The 20,244-nt window shown below is 43.6% G+C and overlaps 2 protein-coding genes across 12 annotated transcripts in view; one reads left to right on the forward strand and one right to left on the reverse strand.

Annotated features, from left to right (window-relative positions):
- Positions 1 to 20,244, forward strand: part of LOC128349505 (uncharacterized) — a 99,597-nt gene that overhangs the window by 14,040 nt on the left and 65,313 nt on the right. The window contains exons 2-6 of one of the 6 annotated variants that reach the window (XM_053305903.1): positions 3,476 to 3,664; positions 5,850 to 6,320; positions 8,150 to 8,287; positions 9,457 to 9,498; positions 14,196 to 16,977. In XM_053305903.1, the coding sequence (XP_053161878.1) occupies positions 3,643 to 3,664; positions 5,850 to 6,320; positions 8,150 to 8,287; positions 9,457 to 9,498; positions 14,196 to 14,239 (717 nt within the window). In that variant the 5' untranslated portion in view covers positions 3,476 to 3,642 and the 3' untranslated portion in view covers positions 14,240 to 16,977. Of the gene's footprint in view, positions 1 to 3,475; positions 3,665 to 5,015; positions 5,628 to 5,849; positions 6,321 to 8,149; positions 8,288 to 9,456; positions 13,073 to 14,195; positions 16,978 to 20,244 lie in introns of those variants that run through there. The other 5 variants (XM_053305898.1, XM_053305901.1, XM_053305902.1 and 2 more) reach the window with 5 other exon arrangements.
- The window catches only part of LOC128349506 (phospholipase A2-like), a 32,863-nt gene continuing 17,054 nt past the window's right edge, over positions 4,436 to 20,244 (reverse strand). For all 6 annotated transcript variants that reach the window (XM_053305908.1, XM_053305909.1, XM_053305905.1 and 3 more), the window contains 3 exons: positions 18,628 to 18,734; positions 16,377 to 16,530; positions 4,436 to 6,598 (listed from right to left, as the gene is read on the reverse strand). In XM_053305908.1, the coding sequence (XP_053161883.1) occupies positions 6,511 to 6,598; positions 16,377 to 16,530; positions 18,628 to 18,734 (349 nt within the window). In that variant the 3' untranslated portion in view covers positions 4,436 to 6,510. The remainder of the gene's footprint in view (positions 6,599 to 16,376; positions 16,531 to 18,627; positions 18,735 to 20,244) is intronic.

Raw genomic sequence — 20,244 nt, forward strand, 5'->3', positions numbered from 1 at the left:
GCCAAAGTTGAGCAGCCCTACACTAAACCATGGTTCAGCACTGTATGAACCAGTATAAATGAGCCATGGGCCACATTCACACATAATGTGAAACCGGAGGCCGCTAAGCCTGCAGTTAATTTTTCTAACCATGAATCACATCACAGACATTTGTCCAACTTCAGCCCGGCAACCTCCGTTTTCAGGGCAGGGGAGCCCTTCCCTCTTCCTGTTCCACTGAGGCCACATCCCAATCAGCTCCATAGTGCTCACATTGCCAGACTGTGGGCAAGGTGTCAGAACATCAGCAGGGCAGCAGCCATTGGCCACGATTTTCAAGGGAGCGTGCCAGGAATGATTGTGCCTTTTTGGAATGGTCCGCCTGCCCTTGGTAGGGAAAGGACATTTAAATCCCTTCATGCAAGCCCTTCATCTGACACCAATTGTACCATCACCCTCATAAGAGCCCACAACAAAACAGTCTTGCACAAGTCTCAGCAAAGGGATGCTGAAGGGCAATATTTTTTCTGTTACTCCGGGAAAGGAACGTGATGACTTCCTAGGAGGGGATATGTATATTAGGGATGGCAAAGATCCTGGGGTCTGGCCCACTGTGAGTGACCAAGGATGCTCTTGTGATGGCTCACCCTGGCAAAACAGTTCATAGAGACCAAACCATACTCTTGCACCTGTATTGGCTTGCTGCCCAGGGATGAGAGGGCCAGTCCACTGAGGAGGACCTTAAAAACCTTTGGTCTTCTGTGGACTGCACACTCATGATTTGAGCCATTCAAAAAAGGGCCCCCCGCTTGCGTGGGGTCCTCGTTCTCTGTGCTTAGTGATAGAACTTTTGCACAGTGACCCCTTTCTCTCCAGGGAAATCTTTGATGCACCCAAAAGAGAATTTGACACTCCATGTGTCTGGGTGTGGCCAGGTGAGCAGACTGGGGAAACACCGGGACTGGAGACAGATCTTAACTCTCATTCAAATTTCCTGGGTTCGGACTAGCGTTGCAGCATATGCAGATCAGCAACCACAGGGAATTGCAGGAGAGGGGATTTCCAGCTACTCCAGGAGACTCCTACCCGTGCTGGGCAAAAATTTCCCCTCCCTGTTTTTCCCCCTCAGATGTGCAAGAGTGAAAGCTTCAACTTTCATGTTAAGAACAAACCACAGTTCCCTATTACATACAAACTCTGGGAACTGTGGTTTTTTAAAAATTAACTGTTAGAACAAATCAAGCTATCTAAACACAGTTTGATCCTGATTTGATGCTGTTAGGGGATCTTGCTCCCCACTTCCCCAAGTGAAGAAAGGTTCCAGGGATACAGCACTACTCAGGTCCTGGTTTCCTATTGAGATGAGATCACTGTAGGCTTATAGTGTCTTTGTAATACTTTGTTTATTTACAAATATGCAAATTGAGCCCTCTACAAATTGAGATGGAGTTGAAATAGCAGAGCACTCTCCTACAAATCAGCAACAAGCTACATTAGGTTCCCAGAGAGCAAGCTCTGCATTCTAGGGTGCTTGAGCTCCCCACTCAATCTTTTCATTTCAAGCTTTTCCTGAAATGCCCAATCTGGGTAGGATGACAGTGACCCACTCAAATTATTTACCCAATAAGGATGGATGGAGGAAAAGCACATCCTGCATTGTCTTTCTTAGATTTCAGATTCCTTTATTACGGTCACTGACCAGAAATAGAAAGTACACAAAACACACAACAGCAAGGTATGAACAAATCTAAATATTCAAAATAGTATACATATGAGATAAGTAAATATATTCAGTGAATGAAGATCGAGTCTAGCTCATAATCACTTCCCCTCCTCCTCCCTTGATGTTTGCTGACACACAATTAATGGTTTCTTCGGAATATTCATGGGGCTTGGAACCTTGCAGGATGCTCCTTGAACCCAACTGTGAGAACAAGCCCTGTATCTCTGTTTCACCTTGAATAGACTGTCACTTATATCTCTTTCACTCACCAGACAGAAACCTTTGTCTTGGAGGTTGGCAGGGGAGGAGGAGGGGGTCACCTCATATTCTCAGATCAGCCCTTCCCATCGGGTAGTGACCACTTCCTAGACTCTTAATGACTTCCCCCGAGATATTGCATAATGCTTAACACCACATTCTGCAATAAGAACATAAGAACAGCCCTGCTGGATCAGGCCCAGGGCCCATTTAGTCCAGCATCCTGTTTCACACAGTGGCCCACCAGATGCTGCTGGAATCCTACAGGCAGGAGTTGAGCGCATGCCCTCTCTCCTGCTGTTGCTCCCCTGCAACTGGTATTCAGAGGCATCCTGCCTCTGAGGCTGGAGATGGGCCTGTAGCCCTCAGACTAGTAGCCATTGATAGACCTCTCTTCCATGGAGTTATCCAAACCCTTCTTAAAGCTATCCAAACTAGTAGCCAACACCACATCTTGTGGCAGAGAATTCCACAAGTTGATTATGTGTTGTGTGTTCCATTTGTTGGACCTAAATTTCTTGGACCCTGAAACTATTAGTTAGTTACAGCATATGCTTAACAAAAGCAATAGCTATCCTGGTTTGTTCTATCAACAGTTAAGGAATCACAGATCCCTGTTTTTGTATATAACATGGAACTGGGCTTTGTTCTAAAGCAAAGTACCCAACCTTCAGCCATTGTGGTTGGAGATCAGGAGTGGAGCCAGGCTGGTGGCGGCCCATGTACGGCCGCCACCACAGCCCCCTGGCCCCATATCTGACATCAGACACGCCCAGCTAGCCATGCCCCCGCATCTGTCATCAGATGCAGGAGCATGGTCTCCCTTCCAAATGGGGCCACGTGGCCTCATTTGAAAAAGAGATTGGCCCGTGCTGCTTTGAGCTGTGTGGGCTAGAACGACTCTCCCTGCCTTAAAGGAGACCGGCCCCGTTTGGGAGGGAGATTGAAAGGCCCCGCTGTGTTGGCAGCAGGACCAGGTGTGGCTCTCCCTGCCTTTAAGGCTCTGGCCATGCTGTCAGTGCAGCAAGGGCCAATTTCAGCTCCAAACATGGATGTGTGGCCCTGTTTGGGACCGAAATAACTCCCCCGCATCTGACGTCAGACGCAGGGGGGAGCGTGTCTGGGGCCGCGCTCGCAGCCCCGATTGGGTGCGGCCCGGGTTCCCCTGCTGGAGATCATCCCCTGCTGGAGATGATCCCAGGGGAGGCACTGAGCGTGGAGGAATACAACTTTAAACTCTGGTGAACTTACCCACCATCAATAGCAATGGTGGGTAAGTTTGCCAGAGTTTAAAACTGTATTCCCCCGCCCTCATTGCCCCCCCCGACCTGGAATGGTGCTCATTGGCTACTAATGCCAATGATGTCTGGGGACCCAAAGTTTGGAACTCCTTTTCTAAAGTAAAAGCAAAAGAAGTGCTGCTGCAAAGAACAGCCGAAAGGGCTGACTCATATATTACTTTAAGGACCTCTGTCTTTTTCACATGATGTACTGTATTTTTTCCCCTCTGCACAGAAAACACGTATATATGAGTGAAAAAATTGTGTGATGTGGCTATTATGAGCAGAAGGCACTACCAGTGCACATCTGATGATCTCTGCAAATTCACACCGCTCTTGGCTGCATGTTAATATTTGTACTTGTTAGCAACTCTGCTGATCTGCCATCTACACATTCCATCTATGTGGAGGAAAAAACAGCAATGTAATTTGAAATGTTGTCTGCATATTTCTTCTATTCTTTTCCTATCCTGGCATACTGTCTGTACCTGGGTCGAATGAGGCAACTGGAGGCACAAGGTCACAAAGGGAGCCCTTGAACCAGCAAAAGGCTGGTTCCAACTGATGATGTTACATAGCCAGCAAGAGCCCTGACCCTTTCCTGGATTTTCAGGCCAGACTTGCTGCCTATGTTCCTATGTTCCACTCGCCCCCCCCGCCCCCCCCCCGAGCTGTCCTTGGAGGCAGGCTCCCCTTCGTCTTATGAGGGGGTCTCCTCTGTGTGGGAGTCTCAGTGAACCCTGGCACATACCCCAATGCCACAGAATGAATTAGATTTGAGCAACTGAAAATATTATCTCAGCCAAGGATTTACAGTGTAAACCATTGCCTGCACAACCTTTCATTTTCTCCTTTCCCTAATGTAGGGGTTCCCAACCCGTGGTATGTTGCTGAACTACAACTCCCAATTTACAACTCCTAATTTATTGTGGTTGGGGATGATGCCCTAATCCATTGGACTCTGGAATTTACATTGTCCTCTAAAAAAAATAATCAAAAATCCAGTTTCTCCATCCTCAGAATCTCAGCAGCCTCTAGAGCAGGCCTGCACAACTCAAATGACCTGGCGGGCCGAAACCAACCGTGACTTGGTTCATGGGGGCCGAGGTCAATTCCTAGGGTGCTGATTATTAGAGTAACACTTAATATCAACCAATCAACCAATCAACCAAATTAAAGAGAAATGAATTAAAAATGAATTAAAAATGAATTTAATCAATATTTAACTTTTGATGTTCTGGCAGACAAGATTGATTTAAATTAATATGAAATAAGTTGAATTAAAATTCATTCTAATAATATAAATATTATACAATCTGTACAAAATACATAATAAAATGCATTGTTCTTCCTTTCCACCTCTGCCAAATCATCATACAAAACATGGAAGAGAACTTCTTCTCATAATTTTGGAAAAGAAGGGAGAAGGGGAAAGAAAGATGGAAAGGATGCAGCAGGAGGCTTGGCTTGAGAGAGAGAGAGAGAGAGAGAGAGAGAGAATGGAGCACTGTGTGTGTGTGTGTGTGTGTGTGTGTGTGTGTGAGAGAGAGAGAGAGAGAGAGAATGGAGCAGTGTGTGTGTGTGTGTGTGAGAGAGAGAGAGAGACAGAGAGAGAGAGAGAATGGAGCAGTGTGTGTGTGTGTGTGTGAGAGAGAGAGAGAGAGAGAGAATGGAGCAGTGTGTGTGTGTGTGTGTGTGTGAGAGAGAGAGAGAGAGAGAGAGAGAGAGAGAGAGAATGGAGCAGTGTGTGTGTGTGTGTGTGTGTGTGAGAGAGAGAGAGAGAGAGAGACAGAGAGAGAGAGACAGAGAGAGAGAATGGAGCAGTGTGTGTGTGTGTGAGAGAGAGAGAGAGAGAGAGAGAATGGAGCAGTGTGTGTGTGTGTGTGTGAGAGAGAGAGAGAGACAGAGAGAGAGAGAGAATGGAGCAGTGTGTGTGTGTGTGTGTGTGAGAGAGAGAGAGAGAGAGAATGGAGCAGTGTGTGTGTGTGTGTGTGTGTGTGTGTGAGAGAGAGAGAGAGAGAGAGAGAGAGAGAGAGAGAGAGAGAATGGAGCAGTGTGTGTGTGTGTGTGTGTGTGAGAGAGAGAGAGAGAGAGACAGAGAGAGAGAGACAGAGAGAGAGAATGGAGCAGTGTGTGTGTGTGTGTGTGAGAGAGAGAGAGAGAGAGAGAATGGAGCAGTGTGTGTGTGTGTGTGTGTGTGTGAGAGAGAGAGAGAGAGAGAGAGAGAATGGAGCAGTGTGTGTGTGTGAGAGAGAGAGAGAGAGAGAGAGAGAGAGACTTAACTGTGCAGGCGCACCTTGCAGTTGGGAAGCAACGCTGGGCAAAATGGCAGGCCCGAGTGTCGCTCTGGTTTCTGCTGCTATGCGCTGCCGCTGCCGTGGGGGAGGGTAAGAAGAACACCCGCACCCATCTCCTCAGCCCCACAGCGGCTGGAATTGGGGGGGGGGGGTTTAAGCAGCAGGGGGAGGAAGGGGAAATAGCCCCGGGGGCCAGGAAGAAAGGCCTCGCGGGCCGCATCCGCCCCCCGGGCCGCATGTTGTGCAGGCCTGCTCTAGAGAGTTGTTACCTTCTTTCCAGTCTCACACTCATCTTTCTCTCTTCCTCTGTAGTTGTTTATGCTGGTGTTGGAAATGCAGCAAAGGAGAATGTGGCCGTCTCAAGCAATTTGACCACCACTGCTACTACCCCCACTATAAGACTTCACACAGGGAGAACAACTCTTGTCCCATTGCATCTATTTGTGTCCCAGACTCCAAGCATAAAGTACACTAAAGAAGGTGAAACTGTGGCCTTTGGATGCCATTTCCACATTTCCCATGGCCTACCTTTGAATAAGTTAACTGTGAAGTGGTACACAGTGAATGAAAAAGGGCAGAGGGACTTCATGGAGAACAATGTCACTGTCCTGGCAAATTTCACCAGAGCTTTCATAGTAGGGAACATTTCTGAAGGCGACGCATCTCTGACAATCCTAAATGTGACAGCCAATGATCATGGCATTTATTTTTGCCAGGTGATTATTTCTAGTGGAAAAACGGTGACGGGTGATGGCACGAAGCTCAGGATCATGAGAGGACTAGGTAATGTTCTGTCATTTTGTACTTTCTTTCTGAGGTTCAAGTAGAAAATGGAGCTGAGGCCTAGAGCTGGTCCTTGACTGAGAAAGCTTGGTGTATTACATTGTTCACAAAAATGTTGGCTGATGCATTAGCAAATCTCAGGGCATATCTTCTTCACTACAAATGGATTTCAGTTTTATACTGCAGAATTTCACCCAAATAATCTTGGGAATTGTAGCTGGATGTGACTTCTCTGATAAAGACCTCTATTTTCACAGAACGATTGTTCTCGAGATTTCCTGTGGAGAAGGAATTATGATTAAACTAGTTTAAGTATTGTATCTAGGATAAATACATGATTATTCGATACTTTGGCGCAGAGGCGTATCTAGGGAAAATAGCACCTAGGGCAAACACTGAAATTGCGCCCCCTGTCCAAGCATCTGACACACATCTTTGAGATAACTTTACCATAATATCAGCTGAAAAATACAAGTCAAGCTCATTAATCTTTTAATATTTCAAAAACTATTTAGCAGTGGACTTAGCCAGACCAAAAAATGCTGGAAAATGATGAATTTCAGTATGCGGGGGCTCATGAAATACCCAAATACAATGTGGAGGTGTACTTGGAAAACTAAACAGAAGTGCCCGTCTAATTCTCTACTATGCATTGTAGCATCACCATTACATAAGTTTTAAAAATCAATGGAGAATTTGACTTTTCCCAGATACTCTGAAAATAATTAAAGGATATGCAGAGTAAACAGTGTCACTGCTTGGAATATATTCTAGTCTTTCAGAAAGACAGTTAAAATGAGAGAAAGAGAGCAAGAAACTCCCAGTGGACCTTAATATTAAGGATCTCACACTGATTCAAAGACAAACTCACCATTAATAGCCATATTAGCAAGACATCACATTTAACTCACTTATTACAAGAAGCAAAGTAAGAGCAAATGAATACAATCCTAGCTCATAAGTGTAAGCTCAGTATTCACAAGCCCTGATTCTCTGTACATAGTGCCAATCTGAATATGTGTACAGTGTCTTATATTATATTATTATTATTATTATTTTTACCTGTAGCCCTTTGGGGGCTTCCTAAAGGCTGGGGGGGGGGTTGCAAAGGTTCCCCCTCACTCCTCTGGCCTCTAGGGCCTCGCAGGGACCATTTGAGCATGTGCAGTAGCCGTTTTTAAAAATAATCTTTTTTTTAAGGCCACTGAAAACAAAATGGCCACTGTGCATACTCAAATGGCCTCTGCAAAGCCTGGCATGACCTAGGGCCTCACAGAGGGCATTTGAGCATGCATGGTGGCCATTTTGTTTTTGGCAGCCATTTTTTAAAAAAAATTAATTTTACAAAATGGCGCCCCCCCTTCAAGTGGCGCCCGGGGCACGTGCCCTGCCTGCCCTACCCCTAGATACACCCCTGCTTTGGCGTCTTGTGCATCACTATCAGAGGTGGCCTCATAACAAGACAAACAGAGGCACTGGGTTTTCAGGGGGTGGGGCAGAGTTATTGCCACACCTCTTTATCTTTTGCATGCTAGCTTTGAAAAGGAGGAAAGGGGTAGAATAGAGGAGATGCTCTAGCTCACCACTTTCCTCTCCTCCACACTTCACTCTTCTGCTCTGCCACCTTTACCTTTTGCTTTTCAGATTTAGCACACTGAGGAGTGAGCCTGGCTGGGCTGTAGGTGTCATTAAAGAGTCTTCTAAGCAGAAGACTCAGGGATGGAGTATTGAGTGAAATAATAGGATAGAATGCTGTTTTACCTCTACTCATAATACACAGGCACTCCATGCGTATGTAATTTCTGAAAACTCTGTGCCTTTTCCCCCAGGATTCTTTGGTATAGAAGATTCCATTGGAACATGCATCGGAGGAGTGGCAGCTGTTATCTACGTGATAGTTCTAATTAAAGTTTTAACTCCTCAGCTGAAGAAGAGTCTTCCATGTACTAAAGCAGCAACCCAAAAAGGTGTGGTGGAGACTGTGGAATTCTGACTCATTTGGTGGAATTATATGTGTTTTATAAATGCTACGCAGATTTGTAGTATGCATATGGTTTTTAATATATTAACATTTTAAGCCTTTCAGAGAGAACAGGGACTAAAATGATGGGCAGTTCTGATATGTCCAATAATAGAAGCAAAGCTTTGTGCCTTATATTCTGATTATATTTTACTTGTGTATAACAGCACATGTAGGAATAAGCTTGAATTGCTCTTGGTATGCTGTTCTATTATGAAAAGGAGGTTTGTTGGAAATAATTTACAGGTGTGAATGTCTTCCATATCCCCTTTTTTATTTTCTCTGAGCTACACAATTGCTGTTGTGACCATCTATCTGTCAATATTATAACAGGGAGCTACTAGTCGGGCAGTTTTGAAACACTAGACAAATATATTTTCACTATGCCAGTAGCCAATGTATGCTTGGTCTATTTCATAATACACTTCTAGAGGCATGTGTGGTTCACAGTTCATAATGTAACCTTCTGCTCTAACTTGGAGGATTTTTTATGCAAAAAATGGTGTAGTGGAAAATAAATGTCAAACTTAATGCAATTTGGTTGTGTATCAATCAGTGTTCAGGAACCTTGATAGTCCTTGATTGTCTGACAAATCTGTATCAAACCACAAACATTGAATGAAAAGCCCAGAAATCTGGTTGTTCTATTAATTAGGAATACAAGGCTGTTGAAACAGACTGTACAAGGAAAAAGCTGAAAGTGCATCAAATACTAAGGATTTCAATAGTGGCATGCCATTGCAGACTAAGCCTGCAATCCTAAACATATTAACTTGGAAGGAAACTCTACACTGAAAACAATGGGATAGTGGACAACTTTAAAATCCGAATGAAAACTAGAGGACTTTAGAAGACTGGAGTATGGAGCCTGCTGCCATGATCTGTCTTCAAGGCCATCCCACATTATTTCCCACCTAGCAATCAAAGCGGCCTTATCTGTGCCTTTTTAATTTCAGTGGGACTACTCTGAGTAATTGTCTTCATGTGAAATAAAATTTTCTGTGAAATTTTAGTTTGTAAAACATTTTGTTGAGCTATATTATTACTTAGTTGAGCTATATTATTTAGTCATTTTTTCCACATTGTCATTCATTCACTTTCTTCTTTTTCTTTCAGCACAGAATAACTTGGATACCATGGACAAAGAAAACACCAAAGGTTATGTAGTTTTCTGACTGACAAATATTTTAATTATATGTTTAGAGAGGCCATAAAAAACCTAATTGACCGTTTTGTTTTTCTTTATGCTTTCTCTAAACATATAATTAAAAATTGGTTTTAGTGTTCTTGAAGCACATATGCTAAAAAGAAATGTTTAAAGACTGGGCTGGGCCTTCGAGGGTGGGACTGAGGGCTGGGGGGTTGGGTTGTGCCATGCCTTTTGCAGATATGTGTTTGGGCTCTGTTGGGGGAGGTGGTTCTGGGAGTGCACCTGGCAGTTCTGGGGCAGCTGTTACTGTTGTGGTGGAGAATAGAAGAATTGGCGCTGGCAGAGCAGCTGGCCGTTACAGGGGAAGGGAAATCAGTAATTTAGTAACTGTTTCCACTTCCAACTGCTTTGTCAACTCTCAGGCCTTGGGGAGCAGCTCCAATGACCCATAGAGTCTAGCCTTGCTCCTTTGTACTGCCAGGTCAGTTCAGAATAAGACCTAAATTGTCCACGATTTGATTGTGGATGAGGGAGCTGACCTGGCATGTATAACCAAGACCTGATTGGGGGAGGCGAGTGGTCCTGTGTGGGCTCAGCTTCTCCCACCAGCTTACTCTGTCATGGAGCAGGCTAGGGGAAGTGGGCGGCGGGGGTGGGGTGGGGTGCAGTGGCTGTGGTCCATAAGAATACCATTTCCCTTACCAGGGCCCCTGTTAGACAGCTGACTTATACTGAGTGCATATTTTTGTGGCTGGGAACTAGGGATAGATTGGGGATTCTGTTGGTGTACCGTCCACCTCGCTGCCCAACCGACTCCCTAACTGAGCTGACGGAGCTGGTCGCGGAGTTGATGTTGGAGTCTCCTAGACTTTTAGTGCTGGGGGACTTCAATATCCACTTTGGGGCTGGCTTGTCTGGTGCGGCTCAGGAGTTCATAGTGGCCATGACAACTATGGGCCTATCCCAATTAGTTTCTGAACCAACTCATGTTGCCGGCCACACACTCAATTTGGTCTTTTGTTCGGATCAGGGGGGTGTTCCGTGGGTGCAACATCCTGTGGTTTTCCCATTGTCATGGATGGACCACTACCTGTTTAATGTTGGTCTCACAGCCACAATCCACCCCTTCAGGGGTGGTGGACCTATTAGTATGGTCCGTCCAAAAAGGCTGCTGAACCCAGTGGAATTTCAAAAGGCCTTGGAGGATTTTGACTTTGGTGTGGCCGGTGATTCTGTCGATGCCCTGGTGGGAACCTGGAACAGGGAACTCATCAGGTCAGTAGACATGATTGCTCCTAAGCATCCCTTCCGACCTGCTTAAAAAATGGCCCCCTGGTATACTAAGGAGTTGTGGGGGCTGAAGCGGTTGGTTGGTGACTAGAGCGCAAGTGGAGGAGAACTCGGTTTGGAGGAGAACTCTGACAAGATACAGCATGTGACCCATTTGAGGACTTATGCGGTGGCGGTGCGTGCGGCAAAAAAGAGTTTTTGGTCTGCGCGCATTGCAGCTGCAGGTTTGTGCTCAGCAGAGCTATCCCGGGTTGTGAGGAGTTTGATTTCTGCTCCTTCCACCTTAAATCAGACCCCGGGGTCGTTCTGCTGTGATGCCTTCAATGGTTTTTTTGTGAACTAGATCTCCTGTATTTGGGCCGACTTGGACTCCACTATTTTTGCAGGGTCTATGGAGGAGGTGTCCAGCAATCCCTCTTGCAGTATTAGATTGGATCAGTTTCGATCTGTGACTCCTGAGGATGTGGACAAGCTGCTTGGGGTGGTGCGGCCTACCACCTGTTCTCTGGATCCTTGCCTGACTTGGCTGCTTCTCTCTAGCAAGGAGATTGTTGGAGATGGCCTAGTTAATATCATAAATGAATCGCTGAGGGAGGGTAGGGTGCATTCTTGCTTGAAGGAGGCATTGGTTAGACCACTCCTAAAGAAGCCTTCTCTGGATCCCTTTCCGATGAACAATTACAGGCCAATCTCCAATCTCCCTTGGTTGGGCAAGGTGATTGAGAGAGTGGTGGCTGACCAGCTCCAGGCAGTCTTGGAGGAAACTGATTATCTAGACCCATTTCAAACTGGCTTTAGAGCTGGCTATGGGGTTGAGACAGCCTTGGTCAGCCTGATGGATGACCTTTACCTGGGAATCGACAGAGGGAGTGTGACTCTGCTGGTTCTTCTAGATCTCTCAGCAGCGTTCGATACCATCAACCATGGTATCCTTCTGGATCGTCTGGGGGAGTTGGGGATAGGGGGCACTGCATGCAGTGGTTCCGCTCCTATCTCTCAGGTAGATTCCAGATGGTGGAGCTTGGTGACAGTTGCTCCTCAAAACGGGAGTTGTTATATGGAGTTCCTCAGGGCTCCATTCTGTCACCAATGCTTTTTAATATCTACATGAAACCGCTGGGTGAAGTCCTCAGGAGATTTGGTACTGGGTGTTATCAGTATGCTGATGACACCCAAATCTACTTCTCCTTTTCATCTTCAGGAAATGGCAGTCATTCTCTAAATGCCTGCCTACAGGCAGTAATGGACTGGATGAGGGATAACAAATTGAAGCTGAATCCAAGCAAGATGGAGGTGCTCATTGTGGGAGCTTAGAATCTGAGGGGTGTTAGATCTTCCTGTGCTGGATGGGGTCATGTTCCCACAGAAGGAGCAAGTGTGCAGCTTGGGAGTACTCCTGGACCCAGGCCTCACCCTGGTATCTCAGGTGGAGGCCATGGCCAGGAGTGCTTTCTATCAGCTTCGGATGATTCGACAGCTGCGCCTATTCCTTGAAGAGGTTGACCTCAAAACAGTGGTGCATCAGCTGGTAACCTCCAGGCTTGACTACTGCAATGTGATCTATGTGGGGCTTCCTTTGTACGTAGTCTGGAAACTTCATTTAGTTCAGAATGCGGCAGCCAGGTTGGTCTCTGGTGCAACCCAGAGAGACCATATTATGCCTGTCTTGAAACAGTTACACTGGCTGCCGATATGTTTCCAGGATAAATACGAAGTACTGGTTATGACCTTTAAAGCCCTGAATGCCTTAGGTCCAAGTTATCTTAGAGAGCGCCTTCTTCTGCATGATCCCCATCGCATGTTAAGGTCATCTGAGGAGGTCTGTCTCCAGTTGCCACCAGTTCATCTGGTGGCGACGCAGAGGTGGACCTTCTCTGTAGCTGCTCCTAGACTGTGGAATGCACTCCTTGCAGAAATTCGTAATTTGAGATCATTACTGTCCTTCAGGAGAGCCCTTAAAACCTATCTGTTTGGCCTGGACTTCCAAGGTTTTAAAAGATTGACTAATTGTTTTAAATTGTTGCCTGATTTCCAGGGTTTTTAGCTGTTTAATTGGTTTTATTGTGTTTTAATAGTTTGATTTTAATTGTTAACGTTTTAATTGTTTTTATCATGTTGTGAACCGCCCTGAGCCATTTTGGAAGGGCGGTATACAAATCAAATCAAATCAAATCAAATCAAATCAAATCAAATCAAATCAAATCAATCAATCATAAAGAGACAACACTTTCCAAGTTATTCATAAAATAAATATATGAAAAATAAATGGATTTATCCATAGATGAAATGCTACCACACTGGTTTGAATCCATGTTCTATAAAAGTGTTCACCAAACTATTGTGTGAAGCTAAGTGTGGGTGGAAGGACTCAGGATGTTTGTGCTGATTCAGATATTTTGGTCCAAATAGAGGCTTGTCTTTTTTATGCACTGAGTACTTGCAACATAAGCCACCTAATGGCACAGTGAGAAATGACTTGCCTAGCAAGCATGAGGTTGCTGGTTCAAATCCCCGCTGATGCTTATATTGAGCAGCAGCAATATAGGAAGATGCTGAAAGGCATCATCATCTTATACTGCACGGGAGGAGGCAATGGCAAACTCCTCCTATATTCTACCAAAGACAACCATGGGGTTCTGTGGTCGCTCGGAGTCGAAACCGACTCGTCGGCACAGTTTACTTTACCTGCAACATGCTAAAGCTAAATTACAAAATGGAGGGGAGGCTGTGTATTGTAAAATAAATTCTCACAGCCACAGATTGCTTTTCCATACAATAATTAAAAGAACATTTGATCTTCTTGTCCATAGATTATGATATGCAACAGTTATTAATTTGGGCTGGACTGCAGAAGATAAATCCAATGGACATTCTAACCAGTATACGTTTACATTTGAATTATAGCTTGCAAACACATATCTGGAGTAGTGAGTGGGCGGGGGGGGGGCAGGTAGCTGCAGCTGCTAGAGGCAGGCTTAAGCGCCACTGTACCATTTATCCACTCCAAATCACCCTTCTCGTAGGATGTATTTCCTAATCAGAGCTGCCAGCAGAATTTTATTACCTGCATTTGTGAGTAATGTACAACTCTGCTATCAACTGGTGGATTCTTACACACTTGAGTATATATTTGGATATCAATATCCCACCAAGCTATGAATTCAGAGGCAGATCTCCAGTAAGCAGATTGTTGGATGATATCTTCAACTGTACTCCAACCCTACATACTACATTTTCAGGGAGGATAGGTCACTTATAAGGTGATTTAATGATGGGAAAATATAATGTATGAATTAGCTTTATGATTATTGAAGACCTTTGCAAAATCACTCTCACTTCTGTGTCAAAAAATTGATTGTCAATCAGTACATTAAGAGAGGGAAAACAGAATTTAACATTTTGATATCTTCTCTAGCCATAAGAAGCCAGTGTGCAGACAACCTGCCTGACTATTCTTAAGGAAAACTCCCTGTTTTCTGGCAGTAACAACTCTCTGAAGACCAATTGTAATTGTAACCTCTTTCTACTTCTGTCCTATCATTTACTAATTATGTTCCCCAATATGGTCACTGTACAGGGACTGAACTTCCAAGTATAAAGAAGCTTTGCAAGATGCATCCGGCACATCCTTTGTTCTAATAGCACTGTGTATCTAAGGAGAGCTGGTCTTGTGGTAGCAAGCATAACTTGTTCCCTTAGCTAAGCAGGGTCTGCCCTGGTTGCCTATGAATGGGAGACTAGAAGTATAAGCACTGTAAGATATTCCCCTCAGGGGATGGAGGCACTCTGGGAAGAGAAGAACGTTCCAAGTTCCCTCCCTGGCTTCTCCGAGATAGGACAAGATTATTATTTTTTAATAGGACAAGATTTTTTTATTGAACAGCTGAGAGAGATTCCTGCCTGCAATCTTGGAGAAGCCACTGCCAGTCTGTGAAGACAATACTGAGCTAGATAGACCAATGGTCTGACTCAGTATATGGCAGCTTCCTATGTTCCTATGTTTATCATAAACCGCCCAGAGACATAAGTTTTGGGCGGTATAAAAATATGTTAATAAATAAAAATAGAAAAAATAAAAAATATTGTATTATGAATTTTGAAACTACAGCCTAACATGTTAACTTCAAATATATCCATGGAAGGATATATACACATCCTTCCTTTCTTTCAGAAAAAAACGTGGGAGGAGAGCTGGTCTTCTGGTAGCAAGCATGACTTGTTTGCTTAGCTAAGAAGGGTCTGCCCTGGTTGCATATGAATGGGAGACTACATGTGTGAGCACTGTAAAATATTCCCCTTAAGAGATGGAGCCACTCTGAGCAACTAGGTTCCAAGTTTCCTCCCTGGCTTCTCCAAGATAGGGCTGAGAGAGGCTCCTGCCTGCAACCTTGGAGAAGCTGCTGCCAGTCTGTGAAGACAATACTGAGCTAGATAGACCAATGGTCTGACTCAGTATATGGCAGCTTCCTATGTTCCTATCTGCTTGGTCTGTGTGCTTTCTTTTAAAATGAAGAAACGAAGGATTGTTATTGTGGAAGGGAATAAACATGGTGGAGAGTAAATAAGTAACAAGAAGTTTGCTTATGTGGGAAAGTGTTTCGAGAAAAACTCATGTCTCTGAAAAGAAATATCTTCATAAGTACAATAGTAGGAGTTTGCTATAGTTTATCTATTCAAAATACTACTATGGACAAAGATACTTTCCTAGAGCAAGATCCTACATAAAGGACATATCCAGACATTCCCACAGTCTGAGATAGAGCAGCAAATGTTTGGGGACAAAAAAAATATCTCACATATTCTGCAAGATGGCAGGCAGGAGTGCTGATCTGGCAGTGCCTTTCAGATATGAACAGAGGCATGGACTGAAGAATCTACAGTTAGGGACTACAATAATTTAAATCCTTTGAAGGTTCCACTTCACCATATAGCAACTTAACTTTCAGATAGAATGTTTAGGTCTTTGGTCCTTAGAGAAATGATTTTAAACCAGAAAGAGTATCCCTCCCACAGTTCAAGTGAGTATGGGGACTGTTTTGATACTTTAAGCAGCAGCGGAAACACTGAGGGTCAATTCACAACACAGTTCTTGTACAAATTGAAGGTCAGTTCACATAGTTCTGCTTTTTGAGCAGACATTGAGAACTGTGTGTTACGAGAGTGGATTACAATTTTGGCATGTCTTGCTTTTCTAAAGCAGACGGAATCATGGTCTGGGCACATAACACACACGTTTTGCCACAACTGCCGTGTCATATAAAGGTAAAGTGTGCCGTCAAGTCGATTTTGACTCCATACAGGCCTAAAAAAGTGGCCAACCATGCATAGTGGCTCTGTGAATTGATCATGAGCACTGCTTTCTAAAAAGATCAAAATGTGACATTTCAAAATCATTTCAGTAATGCACATTTTCAGTGATATGATATCAGAAGAAACCTATGGCCTTATTCAACCATGAAGTCCTGGGGTCATTATTAATTTGCAATTTCAGGCACTAAGAAGATACACAAACAATCCAAAAGCTATCTTCATCAGACTAGTGAAAATCTTAAAATAATAAGAAACACATAAAAGCTCCATATTTCTCCCTTAATACCTATTAATTTTAAAACTGCATGTGGGATAGGTTTGGCCACACAGAAAATTTGGCCAGAAGATATAGCGTTGGTTAAAAGTGGCAGATCTCCAACATTTGGTTGCTTCTCGGTCACACTGGCACATTATTTTTTGACATCTGTCTAATGTTGAATCTGAAAAAGATAAAGACAGGATGAATGCTTAAAGCTGAGTAGAGCATCAGAAGGGAAGAGCTAACAACCAATTGATAATGCTGGTTTATTTCTGGAATTTGTTGTTCAATATAGCCAGTTTGGGGACCATGATTTAACCAGAAAGCAAGGTAAAAACTAAGTAATAATAAGTCATAACATTCAGCATTAATTTTTTTAAAGAAGTCTTCATGTCTTTTCTTAATTTCAGACAGTGTGATTAAAACATTAATATTTGCCTTTTAATCTGTTCCTTAATGTATATTAGGGGTATATGTGTGTGTTTCCCCCCCTCCCCCATTTTTGTCTTAAGGAATGTTTTACTTTGTTTTTATTCTGTTGTAAACCGCCCAGAGACGTAAGTTTTGGGCGGTATAAAAATGTTTTAATAAAAATAAATAAATAAATAAATAAATAAATAAAATGTAATTCTTGTATTCCTTGTGTTCTATGACCTCTATGCATACACATGCACAAAGCTTTTCACACAGCAGGCTTTACCATGGGTTTACCATGATGAGGCTTTACTGCAAGTTTGGGGCATAACAGACACTCTGCTGCAAAAAGAGGATTTTTTTTTGTTTGCTCTGGACATAAATTGGGCTCAGTTCCAATATGGAGAGGAAAACCCAAATTGTGTGTAAAGTGCTCTCTGAAATATCGCACTGACTTTGGGGTAAATCTGGCCACTATGTGAATGCACACCCACCCTCCCTCCCAAAGTAAAGTCATGGTAAAGTCACCATCTGAAAAAGATCTATGAGACACCACTGCAGTTTGTGATCTTTTATTATTTCCTAATCTCTGTCATTAGTCTGCATTTTCAAGCATAAATTTCCTCTTGGTCTTGACTCTACAAATTTGTCTTGGAACCCAAGAAGCATAAATCTCATTGAGGGAACCTAAATTTCAGACCACATGGTATTCTAGCTTACATAATTCTGGTTTTCATTAAGTATTGAAAAAAGTAACCACAACAAATGTGGTTTGCACATTGCTTTTCCCCCTTCAATTTAAACACATTGCTCCCCGCTTTCAATTTAAACTTGCATATATACAAAAGCAGGCCTTTGACTCTTGCAGTGAATCTTCCCCTCCTCTACTTGACATCTGAAATTATGCCCCTCCTCAGATTATTAAGAATATTTATATGCCACGTTCCAGGAATTTCTCTCTCTCCTCAGCTTGCCAACTAAGGAGGCTGGGATTTGCGACCATGATGGATTGCTTATTGGCTGCCTCTTCTGGCTTGCTATCTCCCTCAGACTTCACCTGGCATCAGCATACCAGCTGCCACCACTTTTCTCCTCCATCCCATCCACTGTCATTTTCAAAAGCCAGAGGGGAATAGAACAAAAGGAAGTGTGGAGCAAGACTGTAGAGTGCTGGGCTAACATAGAGTACTGCTCTAGTCCAGCACTCTACTTCTTCCTTCATCTTTCCCCTCTGACTTTTTTAAAAAAGCAGAGGCAGGAGGAGAGGAAAGCAGTGCAGTGGTGCCAGTATACTACTGAGTAAGGCAAGCGGGGAATGGAAGAGATGCCTCTCTGGGATGGTGAGTGGTAGATTGTGGAAAGAGTAGGGGCGCAGGAGGCAAAGAACAGCACATTCTGCACACCTCTGGGTAGCAGAAGAAGAATCTGGGAAGTGGAAGAAATAATCACTTATTCACTGCAGGGAAGCATGTGAGGCCATGGCTTCCCCCGTGAGTTTTGGGCTGCTGGGTTGGAGTATTGTCCATAGGGCCTTACATAGCAAAGAAAGGGGCGGGGGAGATGGTTCCTATTCTGAAAGGGCTCACAACAATCTAAAAAGCAACAGAAGGGGTACACCAGTAATAGCCAGTGGGTGGGATGCTATGCTGAAAAGAATAGACAGTTGCTCGTCTCTTATAAAATATAAGAGAGCCATCACTTTAAATGGCACTTTGTTCAAAGTTTAAATGGCTTTGTCCAGTTAACAGGTGATGCCAATTTACTCAGGAAGTAAAGCTTCCCTTTTAGAGTACACCCTCACCCCCAAGATAAAGTGAATAAAACACATCTGCACTCTACAATGAAATTAAAGTTGTTTCCTTACCACATACCACAGTATTGTGCTTACAGGTCCATTTATATCTCCATGTCTTAGGATTACAGCCTTGATCCTCTGCTAAACCATAGCAACAATCATGCACGTGGCAGCACCTTTCATCAACAGAGATGGATTTGTACTTGTTATATTCTGCAAACATTTCTTAGGGTCTTTCCAGGATACAGCAACAGACATGTGACAATCCAGAAGTAAATTCTAGAAAATTCTAGGTTTAGTTGCACAGCTGGTCTTTCTGCTCTACACAGGAAGCTCTCCAACTCTGTGGCATATATACTTTTATTGATGTGGAGAATGTCCAAGAAGTTATGAGAGTTTTTAAAAGTAATTAGTCCTCTGGAATAATTCATTAGGTAAAAACACAGCAACTACTAGAGTATTATCCATGAAAATACAACCAGTCTTCTTTTAATGGCTTGCTCTGAGTAACCCTACTGGTTGCAAATAAGGTGGCTCCAGAATGTGTTTGTAGAGCTGTTTATTGAAAGTGACATAGGCAATACTTTACTACTACTTTGTCTGTTACTGTACCTTGACTTGGGAGGTCCTGGTTGACGCATCTCTGTTTGGCACAAATGGGAATTTCTTGTCAGGTTAAATAGCAGCCAGATTGGGGGCCAATGCAGATAAGAACAATGCAGGGAATAGGGTTAAAGCCCCTGACACCTCCTGCCATAGTCCTAATGCACAAAGGCCCTCTATCTGATATTCACTAAAGAAAGACTGAGCTCATCACAGCTAAAAAAACTTTAAACATCACAGATGCTTTAGTTCTATGAGCATGAATATCTTCCCAGAAATGCTTATGGTATACCAGGATTTTGCAGGTAATCATAGCCCTAGGGTTGCTTAGGAGTGATTCTGCACACGTGTCAGGGAGATCCCAGAGCATGGTAAATCATTATTATGGATCATCTGAAGATGTTTCCTGTAGGGTTCTGCAGCATACTATCTTGCTTCTCCTCTGCACATGTGGGGCCTCCGCACATGTGGGATAAGTGATCATCAGAACACTGAAGAAACCCACAACATTTCTTTGCATCTGATACCTGTACTTCAGTCTCAGGAATAGAGAAGCAACTCCTCACTTAAAGTTTTGAGGGATAGTACACTGTGTAGAGGAGAGAGAGAAAATGTTTTGGAGATTGAAAATATGGGCTATTAGGCATGATATTTTTTATTTTTTTGTGGGGGGGGGTGAGGAGAGTAAAGTTCAGCAAAGTGAGCAGGGGAGATATTCTGCACCAGTCTCTGAACTTCCACATTTGTGTGGTTATAGATAGGCAGGTACCACCATGTGCATTTCTATTGCTACTGGAAACACCTATTTTGCATTCAAAGATAAAACACCACTGGTAGTTTCTTTGTATAAGTGGCACACCAAAGATAAAAATCAGTGAACCTGACGCTGAAAGAAGAAGTGACTAAAATCTGCCAGGAATGGTTTGGTTTTCTCTTCCTGTTCTATGTTTTATGAACGTGCATTGTGTGAAACTGACTGGGTGAAACACAGCTGCAGTCAGAGCCAAGCAGTATAACCACTGAGTGTGTGGTAGCTGCTGAAAATCCAATTGAAAGACTTGTGTGCATTAGCTTCCTGCCTGT

This window comes from Hemicordylus capensis, chromosome 3, assembly GCF_027244095.1.
Source record: "Hemicordylus capensis ecotype Gifberg chromosome 3, rHemCap1.1.pri, whole genome shotgun sequence".
NCBI lineage: Eukaryota > Metazoa > Chordata > Lepidosauria > Squamata > Cordylidae > Hemicordylus > Hemicordylus capensis.